The sequence below is a fragment of the Filicampus tigris genome, chromosome 8 (assembly GCF_054856515.1).
Source record: "Filicampus tigris isolate MCC_2025a chromosome 8, RoL_Ftig_1.0, whole genome shotgun sequence".
NCBI lineage: Eukaryota > Metazoa > Chordata > Actinopteri > Syngnathiformes > Syngnathidae > Filicampus > Filicampus tigris.
In genome coordinates this window covers 203290-217500 of record NC_141224.1, presented here as the reverse complement: position 1 = coordinate 217500, position 14211 = coordinate 203290, and the positions used below count along the sequence as shown (strand labels likewise).

Here is a 14211-nt window from a genome sequence, read left to right as displayed (position 1 = left end):
AAAGCTGTAAAGTCCGCAAGATTAAGGCAGCTAACTCTGCACTTCCTGTCGATGCTCTTGTTTTGAAATGTAATCGAACATCTTCCGGTGCACTACTTTCCGGACTGATGTTAAATTACAAGAGGAGGCGGCTTCCCCGTCATGCGTTTTTGTCCTTACAAGTCATACTTGCGACTGTACGACGCCTCTTTCATTTTTTATTTTGTACCGACAAGGTGTAATACAATTAGAGTGTCGTTGTTTCTACTCGTGTTTTAAATTATTGCTGCTTTTGGTAAGAGAGTAAATTATAACTTGGTGACACCCTTAGTAACAAAGGTAGGGAGTCAGTCCTACCCTGCTTCCAACCCAGTGAATAGTGGAAATTGTGTTTTCAGCACCCAAGTCTTTTTGATTTGATTTAGAAGCAGCAGTCACAAAAATGTCATCTTTAATAGCCCAATGGCTCTCCCACGTGGCTTTTAGAAGAATAACATCCTTGTACAAAAGGCAACAAAATGATTAACATTTACAGTACTCCTCTTTACAGCTGCATAGTGCATACACATTACATCGTATGAGTAAATGTGATAAACAATAAAACCCAGGACAAATATAATAAAAACATGTAAAACCGTCTTTTAGCCTCCCGTTGTTTGTTTCTTACCAACAAGGGTCATGGGCAGGGGTGCACATAATTTTTTGCATGAGATACTCGCATGAGTACCGGGAGATTGAGAAGCCTTAAAACTGCCGATACTTCGAAAACGGAAGTCAAGTCAGCCGTTACGCCACCACGCGGGCCAACTTCAAAGTAAAGGTTCACTAAGGCTGTTGCCTTGGCATTGATGACGCAAAGTATTATTTGGTAAGCTTTATTTTGAAGTTAGCCTTTGTGGGGGCGGTTGATTATGTTTGCAAAACGCTCTTGTACATGCAACTTAAAAGGACACTTGGGTGAGCTTAACATTGGCACTTATATAATAGGTTGGCATGTAAAAACGACATTAGTACTAAAATGCCCACCTCAAAAGACTCTGTAGTCATTTATGGTCTTTTTTGTGATTAGGTTTACGACAAATTTCCACGCACCAAAAGGGGTTTGGATTTATTGACATAAAACGTGATCTCATCATGATCACCTCCACAAAATCAAAAATACCGTGGCGATTGCTCCTCCACTTCCACAAGGTGAAGCGGACAAGAGCATGATTGCGCACACGAACCCCCATTGGTTATATTTCAGACATTTAGCGACGCTAAACTCGTATCTCAGGAGGGAGAGAGACGCGGCTTGCAGCAGCAGCAGGCAGATTGGAGACCCCCGCTTCCCTCCCCGGTTAAAGGTAGGATTGGGACAGCGGAAGTTTAGCAACTACTAGCTTCAGGCCGTTAAAACAAAAGGCGTTAGCACAACAACATTAGCTCCTTACTGTCTGCCCAGCGTGTGGAGGTCAAAATGAGCCTGTGTCTTCATGTCGCCTCGTGGCGCGCGGTGTCTCTGCTTTTTGCTTGCAGCCCCCTTCTGCCCGAGTGAAGCGGCTTCAGAGTGACAAAAGCCCTCATCGAACAGCAAACGAAAAGTTCCAGCGAGGCTGACTGCACAGCCGAGAGTGTGGCTGCATTGGAACGTGCCATTTCGGCTGTTACCTTCCAAATTGGACGGCGCGTTGTAAGTAAAAAAACTGGGGGCATTTCTTATCCAAATAAATGTGCACGTCTACTCATTCCCACTTCAGTCTCTGTAAATATCCTGACTGGTGTTTAATGCCTCGCCCGCACTGACCGTGATCAGCAAAGAAGCAGTGTTTTTTTGTTGTTGTTTTTTTTAAAGCAAAGAAGCAGTGTGCGCTGGTTCCAGCCTATGTAGTTCTACTGACTTCCACATTTCCTCATTCTCATACAAATCAGCCACTTAGAGGTTGATCCTTTTGATATGTTGAAGTGGGCATTAGTAGAGATGTCCACATACATTTTGGTGCCAATTGATCGCCGTTTTTGGACGTTATAAGCCGTGAAAGTACAATGATTTCCAACGGAGAGTTTGGAATCGGCCCCGCGCGTGACTCCGGCCGAACAAGGATAGAACGATAGGGGGCGCGGCCATTCTGCTCATTAACAAGGGGCGTTAGACATAGAGTCACTTATTTCCTAATTTCTCCCAAATTTATTGATAAAATGGAAAATGACAACTTTTTTTATTTTCCTGATCCAAAAATATATAAAATGAACTTGTTAGTGAAAACGTGGCCATCCCGGCCTCACCGTCCCTTTAAGTGATCTTGATTCTTGAGGGTATTCAACTTCCTCTGCTGAATGCGAGCTAATCACGTTGCCTTATTGTGAACGCGCACATTTTTTTCACCAACCATTCTGCGGATCGTGCCCATCCTGAACCGATGCTTGATCCTTACCAATCAAAGATGATTCGTTGCACTGCACCGCTAGTGTGTACAGGTACACAAATGCGCGTCGTGGCGCCAATGATGGTACGCATCAGCGATTTCTGTTGCGCATGCGTACCTGCTTACCAGCTGTGTGCACCCCTGGTCATGGGTCAATGTGACCCGATAAACATATATATGATTATAAAAAAAAAATAATAATAATAATAACACAATGCATATTATGTTCTAGTCGAATATTACGAATATTATAACTAAACAAAAAAAGAAACAATAGTAAGCCCAACAGAATGAATGTGTGCGTGTGTATATATATATATATATATATATATATATATATATATATATATATATATATATATTTTTTTTTTTTTCCATACAGGTCAATTTAACCCGCAACATATCAAGAGGGTTAATGTAGTCCTTGCTTGTGAGCTTATTTGCAGTCTTCAGGCATGCTGGTGATCCATTGTGCTTTGGCTTAATGTTTCATCCTCAACACGTGTACTTCTTCCTACATGGAAAAATGCGCACATAGGGTCAGGATTGTTTTGTAAAATTAGTAATATATCGGTTATGCTTGCAAAAAGCCAAGGTTGCTGACCTGCAGTGTCAGTCGTTTGTTTCTCTCATCCCGCAGTTCTTCCTTCACTTCCTGGATGTCGTGTCTGATCAGATACACATACATACAGACATACATACATACATACATACTGTACATGCAAAGTACATTTAGTACTAATAGTCGCTCGCGTGATGTCATGGTATGGCAAGATCAGGATACCTTGTGGAAAAATTTGCAACAAATGCCCATTATAGAGGACAAACGAATATTACTATATATTACGTACGTATTATGTATTATAAAAATGTGACTTTAAATGCATTCATACAAATAGTTGGGTCTCTGAAGTGCCTCCCCACCCATCGAATGTGAAATGAAACAACGAAGAAACTTGGGTAGGATTAAATGGAACGGTCCTAAAATGGTTCAGGTCCTACTTGGAGGAAAGGAGTTATTTTGTCACCACTGGATGTTTCGAGTCTAATCGAATGGCCGTGGCCTGGGGTGCCTCAAGGGTCAGTCCTTGGACCACTTTTGTCCAGTCTGTCTGTGCATGTTCCGCTTGGGTCAAATGCGTCATCATATATCATATATTTATCAAATGAAGGTCCCCAAATGACAGCGGTTCATTTAATGTGCTGTGACACTGTGTGAAGCTAATTAACAACCAAAATTTCCTCCAGCTTGTTTTCATTTGAACTGACTAAACGACTGCATTCTTCATCCACGTCAGTGTCTTGAATTCTAATCTCAGGTTAATATCAGTTTCAAACAGGGACTCAACAGGGATTACTTTTGACCTAAGTGCCTGAGGACCATGAGAAAAAAACAAACTCTCCTCCACAGTTTAAGCGTTTGCAGGTTCGGTTCAAGCACGTTGTCTTGGAAGGGGGACGGGAATTGTTGTTTCGTGTGAACAAAACAGGGACAGCGCCTCCTTTTAGCAATTACTTTACTGTCGTGTCCTCTATTTTTTTGAAATGCCAGCAACGACCCGTTGACATTGAATCTCCTTTTTGCAGGAAATGTGTACTACGAACTACGAACACTGTTGTATGTCCCAAAAGCCGGACACAAAGGCACACGGCAATGTTCGCCAGTAGGGCCTATTGTTCGCGGAGCTTTTACATTTTCCTTGGGGAGCGGAGCATTGAGAAGCAGATGGTGTTTGGAAAAATCAAACAAAATACCAACGTGATGATGACAACCCGAAATAGTTGCGCTGATTGAGATACGTATGGAGGTTCTTCAGTCAAGCGTTGGGATTGAGGCAATTAGTTGATTTTTTGGGGGGGAAATACAATTGGAACAAATCTAAGCTGATCACATTGGATTTCAAAGTACCGAAAAGTTGACATTTGACTACATATTCATGAACGTCGATGGAGGTGCGGCTAGCGAGTTGACAACTTCAAAAATGTAAAAGACGTCATCGATTAGCCGAGGTGGACTCATCAGGTCTCAACTCAGTGTCGACTACAAAGAAAAAAACAACAAAAAAAACCAATCTCAAGTCGTTCAACCCTTAGTCCATGGCACTCACTCGTGTCGTGTCTGCAGAAGCTCCAGAGCCATCCGCAGATCCTTGACTTCTGCCCGCAGGCTCTCCAGCGTCACCTCGTCTTTGTGGGCCGCGTTTCGGACTTCGGCCGGCACCCGGGGAGGCGCCGGTCGCACGGGAGGCGGCGTCTTGGGTCGGTAGTCTACCTTTGCCGGTGGTGGCTTGAGAAGCTCTGCACCCTGATTTCAAAAATAAAATAAAAAGTTCTGCAGTTCGGTCTCGAATAAATAATGCCGTGTATTTTATACCACACCTTTTGTAAGCCTGGCAGCTTATCGGTTTGGCCCTTCTTGGTCAGTTCCGGTTCGGAGTCGTTCGGAGTCTGTCGAAAACAATTTGCAAGGAATGAGCCTTTCTCTCATTGATTGGAGGATTCACTGCTACCATTTGGGCAGTTTTTCCAAGGACGTTAAACTTCAAACATTACATTTACAATGAAAAAGGTTTTCCGCTGGCAGCAGCTTTGATTCTCAAACAAACTAGATCACTGCAAAAGTATTTGAACTTGCCCCACAACCGGTTTTGTCCAGCCTTTGTCGTTACACTGTTTATCTCATGTGCAATCCGACATCAGTCAAAGTAAGGCGTCCCATTGTTGTTGCCACAACAATAATATGATGAACTTTGCGGTTGAGCAGTGACTCATCCATTCATACATTCATTCAAACACTCATTCAACAGCTCAGAGAATGCGTGCGTCATAGTTAGGACGGGCGTTTTTTTGTTGCTTTTAACCTGCACCCCGATGGCCGCGCCTGAGGGGGGTCTCCTCTGGGGGGGCTTGGCTCGGTTGGCAGTCGGGTGGTTCAGCTTGTCGCCGTCCGGGTCCACCCCGTCGAAATGGTCGCCGTCTTTATCCTCGGGGGATTTAGGCGAGTGGGGGGACGTTTCGCCGTTGGCCCTGCAAGAGTGAAATTGGGATTGTCTTGTCTTTCAAAGTGGTGCGCAGAGGCTTAGTTGTTCGAATAACAAGGTCTTAAATGAGCAGCATGCTGGGCTAGTGTTCACTGCGGCTTCCGTGACACGTTAGCGTTCACATTTTTGGCCCGAAATCATGTCTTGAGACCAGGAGCGTTTGCCGTTTTCCATGAATGACTTGTCAAGTCGGGCAATCTTAATTGCGGAGGCAAGGATTCTTAATTGTTGGAATCCGCGCCTCACAATTCAGAGGTTCGAACCCGGTAATTCGGGAAGGCGTGACTGAAGCAGGAAACGCAAGCCACAGCAATGTGGGAAACTGCTGACTGACCATGAGCGTGAATGCTTGTTTGCTCTGCGAGACGAAGGCTATAGAAAATGATTGCATCGGTGTTTTCCGTGTTATTTTGTATCAAACGTAGACACTTAGAAACAAGCTCCAGGAACTCCTTTAAGGTGGCTTTGTTTCGCTTTTCAGAGTCTGCTTGCACGTTCACACAGGAAACAGGAAGAAGGCTGGTCCAGCGTGGTCGGTCGGGCCCGGTCTGACTCATCCTCGACTTTCCACCGTTTGCCGCTAAAGGTCGGGCATCCTGGCATTCTTCTTTGCCAAGGACGCCATGGCAACCAAAACCTTGAATTTGTTTCCTGGCATTTTCCCTTGTGACCTTTAACTTACCTTTTTATAAAAAGGTAGCTTGACAACTATCCAAAACCTTTTTGGGGGGTGGGAGTGAAAAGACCTGAGAGTAATTGGGAATGTCTCACTTGGATAAACCTTTGTTAGCTTTGTCTTTGAATTGAGTCGGGCTGAGTTTGTTGATGCTCGGCAGCTTGACTTTGGTTGGGGGATGGCTTCGCAAATCCTTAAACTCAGGTTTTTCATCTGTGAAGAAACATGAGCAAGTTACTCCCACTATAAAATCATTTTTCTTTTGACTCAATGTGCGCACCATCCCTACCATCCCTACCTTTTGCTTTTGTCGGGGCACCCTTGTCCATGGCTGGGCTCTCTGTTTTGTCTGGAAAATGCAAAGGAAAATAAATGTTCATCCAATATTAAAAGCGATTCATTAGCAGCGTTGTAGGTCTTGCTGTTCGTTGTATTCCAATGAACAATCATCAGTGCTGAAAAGGAGAGTCAAATTTCCTAATGTTTTGAAAATAGAACTTGTCGGAAAACATCAGATGTTTTTTGTCTTCAGAAAAAAAATCAAATTCTTTTCAAAACAACAAAAATCCCCCCTTTGTGTTGTGGCTTCATATCTTAAGATCCGTTTATTGATGGCAAAACAATTACGAAAGTTATTGACGCTTGATCACATACTGAAGCAAAATAGGTATTCAGCTGTAGAGTTCAGTCCGGAGTTCATATCGACACAAAGATCGAAGAGGAGACAAACTTGCTCTCAGCTGTAACCAATTGCGCTGCATGCAGTCCCAAAGCTCCCGAGGGTCACAACAACATCTCAGGGACAATTATGGGTCGGCCTCCAATCCAGTCAGTGCGCTGTTGACCATACAAATCCAGACCAATATGAACCCAGGTATCACCAAAAGCCAGCATGACACTTACGCGGCGCGCAAACGGTGGAGTCGTCGACAATGTGGCAGCGGCACAGGAAGCCCGCCTTGGGTGTTCACAGCATTTCCTCTCAAGTGGAGCATGCTAGACGTGTGCCGCTTGCACAAGTGGCTTGTGCGGCAAGGAGCCCTCCTGCCTCCACCTCCTCCTCCTCCTCCTCACCTCCCCACCCTCCCGTTTCCTTGCAAGACTCCCAAACAATGTCACGTGACCTCTCGCTCACCATCTCCCCATTGCTTGGGACATGTCCTGAGAAAAAAAAAAACCCCACCTAACTGTGGCGTCTGTCCACCACCAACCAAGATAGTTGCAAAAAGCCTTAGCACAATCCATACCCTGTTTACTTGTGAGCCTTCCTGGGAAAAAAACCCCAAAACATGCAACTGTCGTGACCATCCGTATAAAGTTTGCATTCTAAAAACACCTTAAACCTCAACCCATCTCGGCTGTTACAAGGGTCGTACATGACAGTTTTTGCCCATTGCTTGATACATGCTTAAACCAAAGTTACATAACTTGAAGTTGTTGTCACTATTCCTTAAACAAAGTGTGACCATACCTTAAACAAAAGTGCTGCTTTGCACTTGAGTTGCAATTCTGGAACACACTTGCTCCTTCTCGCAACAGACTTGCTCCTGCACACTATTTCATTCAGAAGACGCTTAGTTCAAAAATGAAATCTCAGGGCACCAATTATCTGTCATTATGCTAATTGAAATGTGATGTGTCATAAGTACTAGTGGTCTGAGTACTTGGTACCGGTGAGCACTCAAGAGTGACTACTCACCGTACTGGTATCAGTATGAAAGAAATGTGGTATCGAACATCCCTAGTATACTGTAAAAATACAAAAACAACCACTTCGAAAAATACCAGATAGTGGCCAGGTTTGAATCTGTCATATGGCAATCAGCTCCGTGTAATCTAATTAAAGCAAGTGCTGCTCTCCAAGGCTTGGCTCAGGAAAAGTAACGCAACGGAAATAAGTTGTCCAATTGCAGCCGCTAGCAACTAAGCGTTGACCTCGAGTGCAGGGCTGTCAAACTCATTTTTGTCACGGACCGCATCATTGTTACCGAGTCCCTCGGAGGGCCGTTACGACTGCGAACCCCTCGAAATGTATGGTCGCCTTATATCATCACATATGCACAACAATTTGATGGATAGCTAGTTTTGAAATCAGAAGCCAGAAAACAATTTGCTCAACTCATTTTCAAAGGAGGGATTAGTAACAAATGCTTGCAGTATCTCATATGTTGTGTTAAGAGTGAAGACAATTCCAAAGAGACCTCCCAAGTCAACACACATGATTTGCCTTGGCGGGCCACATAAAACGATGTCGTGGGCCAGATGTAGCCCCCGGGCCTTGAGTTTGGCACCTGTGCTCTCGTGGTTTCCAGCCACCACAGAGCTCACTGTCCTGGCTCGGAGAATCAAAGTTTGTCAGTGCTGCTCTGTTCCAAAACCTACCTGAGGCTTTCTTGTTGATGTTGCGTGCGGGCGGTAGACTCTTGTTGCCAGCCTGGAGAACAGAGCACAAACACAAAAAGCAAATCTCAAGTTAGCCACGGTGCCTCCCTTTGTTTATTCAGGACACCTCCTTTTTTTTTTTTTTCCTCTTCTTCCCCCCCCCCCCCACACACACTCTTTCCACCGAAAAGACTTTTTTGGGTGAGTAATCCCCAAAACACAGAAAAACCTTTGAGTCACTGCATCCTGGCAGCAAGTTAGATATAAACAAGCTTTTTGGGGCAAATACAAGAAATTACTTTAACGGAGATGTGCCCATTTTGTTTTCACAATTTAAAACACTTTGGCCAAAATACACAAAGGATCAACAATTAAAGCACACTCAAGTGGAGGGGGGGACATACATACATGGATTACATGTTCGAAAAGGAGTAGGAAGAAGTACTGTATATGTATACTTTTATGTTCCTGCCCCTTTTATCTCCATTTCATCAACAAGATACAGTATTGCAATACTTTCCAATTTTCCGTTAGTTCTATAACATGAAATAGTATGATAGAAACTACAGGCAATACAATTCCATACCCACTACTGTTTACTAGATGAATAAATGCTGGAGGCGTAGTTCACTATTCCATTATGCAAGATTCTGTTCATACGGATTGGTACACCTATTAGTAGAAATAAGGGCGCATGGGTTTACATAATGGCACAAGAACAATAGTAATAGCAATAGCAATAATAATAACAATAATAGTAATATAACCAGACAGTGATGGCCATAATATAAGCAGTATTTCTACAACTCTATCAGCCCCTCTTCATTTTTATATTTCTCTAAAATACTTCATTTATATTTCTTTTGGAATAGAGTTAGTTTGCACATACGTGACCCATAGGGGGCATGATTGTGCCGCTAATGCTAATAGTTCATGCTTTGACATGATGCTGCTTCTTTGGCCCTTGAATAAGGCGGATCTTGGCCCAGCTTATCGTGGCCAGAGAAACCCGGTGCGGAGGCGGTGTTATGTCAATGAGTCACACTATCAGGTCACAATCCGTCCAAATTTTGAACGGCTTGCTTACAGACACATTTTTGGGGACGAGGTAGTTAAATAGATATTTCCTTTGCTGTTTAATTTCACAGTGGGCAGGCACTCAGTAGACCAGGGGCGGGCAATTCGGGTCTTCGAGGGCCGGTATCCTGCATGTTTTATATGTCACCCCGCTGCATCCCACCTGATTCAAACGATCAGGACGGTTATCCGGCATGTGCCAACCTTGCCGATGATATCATCATTTGAATCAGGTGTGTTGCAGCAGGGAGAGGTGAAAAACAGGCAAGACACCGGCCCTGGAGGACTGGAATTGTCCACCTGCGCTGTAGGCCCAACTATTATACAAGACAATGAAAAGGTTTCTGTGCCCGGTCACCTGTGAAGCACCGCCATGGGTTCATTGTAGTTTTCTTGACTTACTCACCTTCAGACTGTCCATCGGAGGTATCACCATGACAAAGTTATCGGGGAAGAATCCACAGCGTCCGTTGAGCTCGCCCTCCCACCAGCCGTCATCTTCGGTTTCCTTCAGATGCAGATGAAAGTGGCATTTACCTCAAAAGGCCCCTCCACCAGCCTCCTTTGGGACATCTAACTGCTTTCTCGAAAAGAAAGCAATTACCCCAAATTGCAAACAGAGGCAAACCCCTCGTCAAAGACGTTTCTGAAATTTCTCATTCATGATTGGCTCCTTCATCAAAACATTCACACGGTTCTATCACGTGATATTCTGGAGAGAAGTTGGACTGGTTCGGCTGGTTTTTAACAAAATGACAAATACGGCATTCAAAGGAAAGCAGAATGTCATCGGCAAAGCATGTCTGGGAAAACATAACAGAAATGTTCTTGAACCTTTCTCAGTATGACGACGACATCTCCAATCTTCAAATCCAGCTCGTCCTCTGCTTTGGCCTTGTAGTCGAACATGACTTGACAACACTCCACCACTGAGGAAAGACGACAAATAATATGTACAATGTCTGTATGTCTACGGGATTACATAGGGTGTGAGGAATAGTTGGGCCACTTCTGCTTATCGGTGAGCCCATCTCAGAGAAAAGACAACTGACATCAACTGCCAAAGTCTCGTTGTCGACAAGAGTGCGGAAACTCCCTGGGGATTACTGAGCCTTCAAGTAAAGGGAGTTTTAACACCGGGAAAACCCCTGATGTCTCAAAGTAAACGCAGATAAACGAATGTGCGTCAAATGCATTACTCATTTTATAGCAGACCTCCGGAATTTTCGCTTGTCACTTGATGACTGCTTGCAAGGCTATGAATAGACCCGTCGCTCTGCTTTTTGGAACCCGCTATGGTATTCTTTAAGTGAGAACTGCAACCACCTGGACATCACTGAAGTATTATTAGTGTAGCCTACCGTTTTTTGCTTTGCTGCGCACTGTTGCTCTCTGAGATATCTGTGAAATGAAGAAAACCGCGATCAGTAGCGTGATCACAACGGCGTGTCGGACAATCGTCATTGCAGTGCCGTACCTCTTTGCTGAAGACCGCATCGCTTAGCTTCGGTCTGGCCTTGCTGTCGTTGTGTTTGCCATCTGTAAATACAAAGTCGGTTTATCGCGTTCAGATACGTGTTCATGAAACTGGCAGGACAAGTGTAATGAATTTTTCTCCTAACTTTCCAGTGGCCCTTGAACCCTCTTTTTCACGTCTACGCATTCCTCAAAGTGATCGTTTGATGCCACCTTCGGCCCACGTCAGACGCTGTAGGCAAAAAAGCTTTGCAAATGTCTCGGATGCCTGCTTTTGATTGGGCCTCTATTTGCACGAATTTGTAAGTAGGAGTTCGACAAAGAACACCCCTTAAGGCCGTATGCCAGTGAGAGGCATTGAGTGTTTGCAAAGGTAGCGAATGTCGCCTTCTCGTCAGGGTTCGCGAGGGCTTGTTGAAGGTCGCAAACGTTCGCCAAATGTTCCCCAGAGTGTTTGCCTGTACTTGTCTTGTCGCAAAGAGAATTGTTCCCATGTTCAAAATTCAAGAAAAGAAGACTAAAAACAAAACCTTCAAAACTGTTGGTGAACATCTGTGGTACGGGCTTTTACAATTTGCCCCAAAACTATTGCTTCAAACCAGGGTTAATTGCTGACTTCGTGTTCTGTTTTTAGCATAGGTCTTTGAGCCTTTTGTACATTCTGTTATGACAGACATGTTTGACCAATTTCACGTCGATTAGTGAGAATGGTGTTGAGGGCAATTTTTTAAAAACTTTTTCACAGGCCTCCAAATGATTATCAAACTTTGACGCCAAATTCCACCCAAATAGGATGGCGTGCAGCAGCAAAAAAAAAAAAAAAAAATCAGTCTAGGATATTTGGTTGCATTGGAACTCATTTGGTCAAATTCCCTTGTTATTTTGTCAAAGTACGAGCTGTGAAGCTTAAAATGGCTTCTCTAGACCCAAATGGCTGACACGCTGTTCAGTTTTGAGCATGGGTCTTTCAGGCATTTTGGTCCGCCCTGTTATGATAGACGCCCACCCAATTTCACATTGATCAGTGAAACTGGTGTTGAGGGCTATTATATTTTTTTAAAACTTTGTCTTGCTAGGGACCCATACAAAAGGAACAATTTCACCAGGATACACACGCTTAGTGACGTTTCGGGCATTTTAAAGAATAATAAAAAGAATAATAATGGAATCCAATAAATAGTCAAGGTAGCTGGCCGACGCACCTTTCGGGGCGACGAAGATCTCTCTGACAAAGTTGGACGGAAATGCCCCAACTCTGCCGTTTTTGATGCCCATCCACCATCCATCTTCAATCTGTTACGTTGAAGAGACAGCCAGTAAGAAACACACTGTAGCTGTTGAACAATCTGAAACCTAACCCATCCGACCGTCTGTCAATCGTCTCATTGCACCTGCTGATACGTCACCCTCGGGACAAATTCCTGTCCCCGGTTTACCTGGCACTGGGACGCTAGACGCTAGCTGTACCCAAACAGTAACTCTCACCTGAGCAAACTCAAGTGCATTCCCCTGATTTATTTATTTATCCAGCTCACTCAGGTTTTTGTGGCTGCCAAGTGACGGCAAAACCTCACCTCGCTGATGATTTCCACGGTCTCCCCGACGACCAACTGCAGCTCGTCCTCGTTCACGGGGTTGTAGGCAAACACCACTTCGCATGTCCTTACTTGTTTCATCCTCTTCGCTGAAGAGATGAACGATTATTTGACAGCAAACGGGCACTGCGGATTTACTGAGGATTTAGATGCATACTTGTCCGGATGCTCCTTGGTTCCCGCTTGCTGTCCCCCATCAAATAAACAGGCACCTCCTGTAATGAACCCCCCGCCCCACCGCCCCCCCAGAAAAAAAAACAACAACAAAAAAACGAGGTTAAACGCAGAGAGCCAGGACACGGATCTCGGCTGTCGCACTTTTAGCAGTCAAACAGACCTTGACAAAGTTGGCCGGGAAGATGCCTCGCTTCCCTCGCACCTCACCCTCCAGCCAGCCGTCTTCGCTGGCCTTTGTAACATTTTTGACCACGTCACCCATGCGCACCGTAATCTCGTCCCCCATGGTGCCCTCGAAGTTGATCAGCACCAGAACCTCTGCGGCACATTTGAAGATGAAATTCACGTCATTTTAAACATAAGGTGCTAAGTAGGGCTGGGCGAATCACAAATGTCCGCATTTCATATTAGTCTATCCATAATTATTGATTTATTTTTTTACCTGTTTAAAATAAGAAAAAGTAATACATTGATTAAAGATACAATTACATTGATTAAAGATACACATAACACAACTATCAAGAGGAAACTACCATTCAAAGTATCTGGCAGTAAAACACGCTTCTGTGCTTCAAATTTTCCGCTTGTAATTGTGGCACAAATCTAACAACAAACTGTGGCCTCTGCTTATAGCACGCAGAATGACGGGGTCGGGGTTTGCTTCCTGATTATTTATTTTTTTAATCACTATTGAGTGCACTTTCTATTGATATTGATCAGGTGTTTATTGCGATATATGGAATTATTGCCCAGCCCTAACCACGAGGACGCGGCGGTCCACTTTACAGGTGAACTTAATTTGGCCTTTTCTAAACTTTAAGCCCTTTACTATTGCCATCTCTTTTAACCTACTGCTGGAGCAGCAACGGGAGCAAATTGGGGTTCAGTATCTTGCTCAAGGACACTTTGACATGGTAACAAGTGTTGAGGATCAAACGCACAACCTTCAAGTTGGGAAATGACCACTCTACCACCTGAGCCATGCCGCTGCCTTGTATGTTCTCTAACAAGGAGCTAAGCAGCAAAAATTCTCAACAGGTGCTGTCAATTCAGTGCCCTGAGAATGACATGACCTAGATGAAAGAGAATATTCACATGCATGTAGTCCAGTTAGGAATCTAGATTTTTGAATGGCAAATGGTTTTAATTTGGCAGGTACTCCCCGTCTTGGTCCCCGATCCCTAGCAAAGCAAATTAAAAGTAGATTTCATGTCTCTCACAGAAGCAGTAGGATAGTCTCACCCATGGTGTCCCACTTTGTCTTGCTTAGTCCAATGTGTGAGTCACAGAACTCGCTACCGTCGTTGTCTGCGACCTTCTTCCTACTTGTCAAACATTAACATTCAGCGTTTCCTGAGGCTTGTCATTGCAAGTCAGAAGCCAGGAGGAAGGAGGGGGGAGAG

At 44.3% G+C, this 14211-nt stretch overlaps 1 protein-coding gene across 1 annotated transcript; it reads right to left on the bottom strand.

Annotated features, from left to right (window-relative positions):
* Positions 1–413: 413 nt before the first annotated feature.
* mnmip1 (manchette microtubule inner protein 1) lies at positions 414–14211 on the bottom strand. Its single transcript, XM_086037500.1, has 17 exons — positions 14051–14211; positions 12969–13126; positions 12789–12846; positions 12611–12720; positions 12239–12329; positions 11038–11099; positions 10922–10961; positions 10395–10489; positions 9967–10068; positions 8484–8535; positions 6400–6450; positions 6197–6314; positions 5246–5411; positions 4764–4832; positions 4493–4689; positions 2989–3052; positions 414–2898 (listed from the first exon to the last, which is right to left on the bottom strand). Exons 1-17 carry the CDS (start codon positions 14052–14054, stop codon positions 2866–2868), a joined length of 1470 nt encoding a protein of 489 aa, XP_085893626.1. The 5' UTR covers positions 14055–14211; the 3' UTR covers positions 414–2865.

Bases quoted from the DNA above. Each gene is read 5' to 3' on its own strand.
- mnmip1 (XM_086037500.1), bottom strand. The intron at 10,490-10,921 runs GTAGGCTACACT...GTCTTTCCTCAG, and splicing joins GCGCAGCAAAGCAAAAAACG to TGGTGGAGTGTTGTCAAGTC. The intron at 6,451-8,483 runs GTAGGTTTTGGA...TGCATTTTCCAG, and splicing joins CATCAACAAGAAAGCCTCAG to ACAAAACAGAGAGCCCAGCC.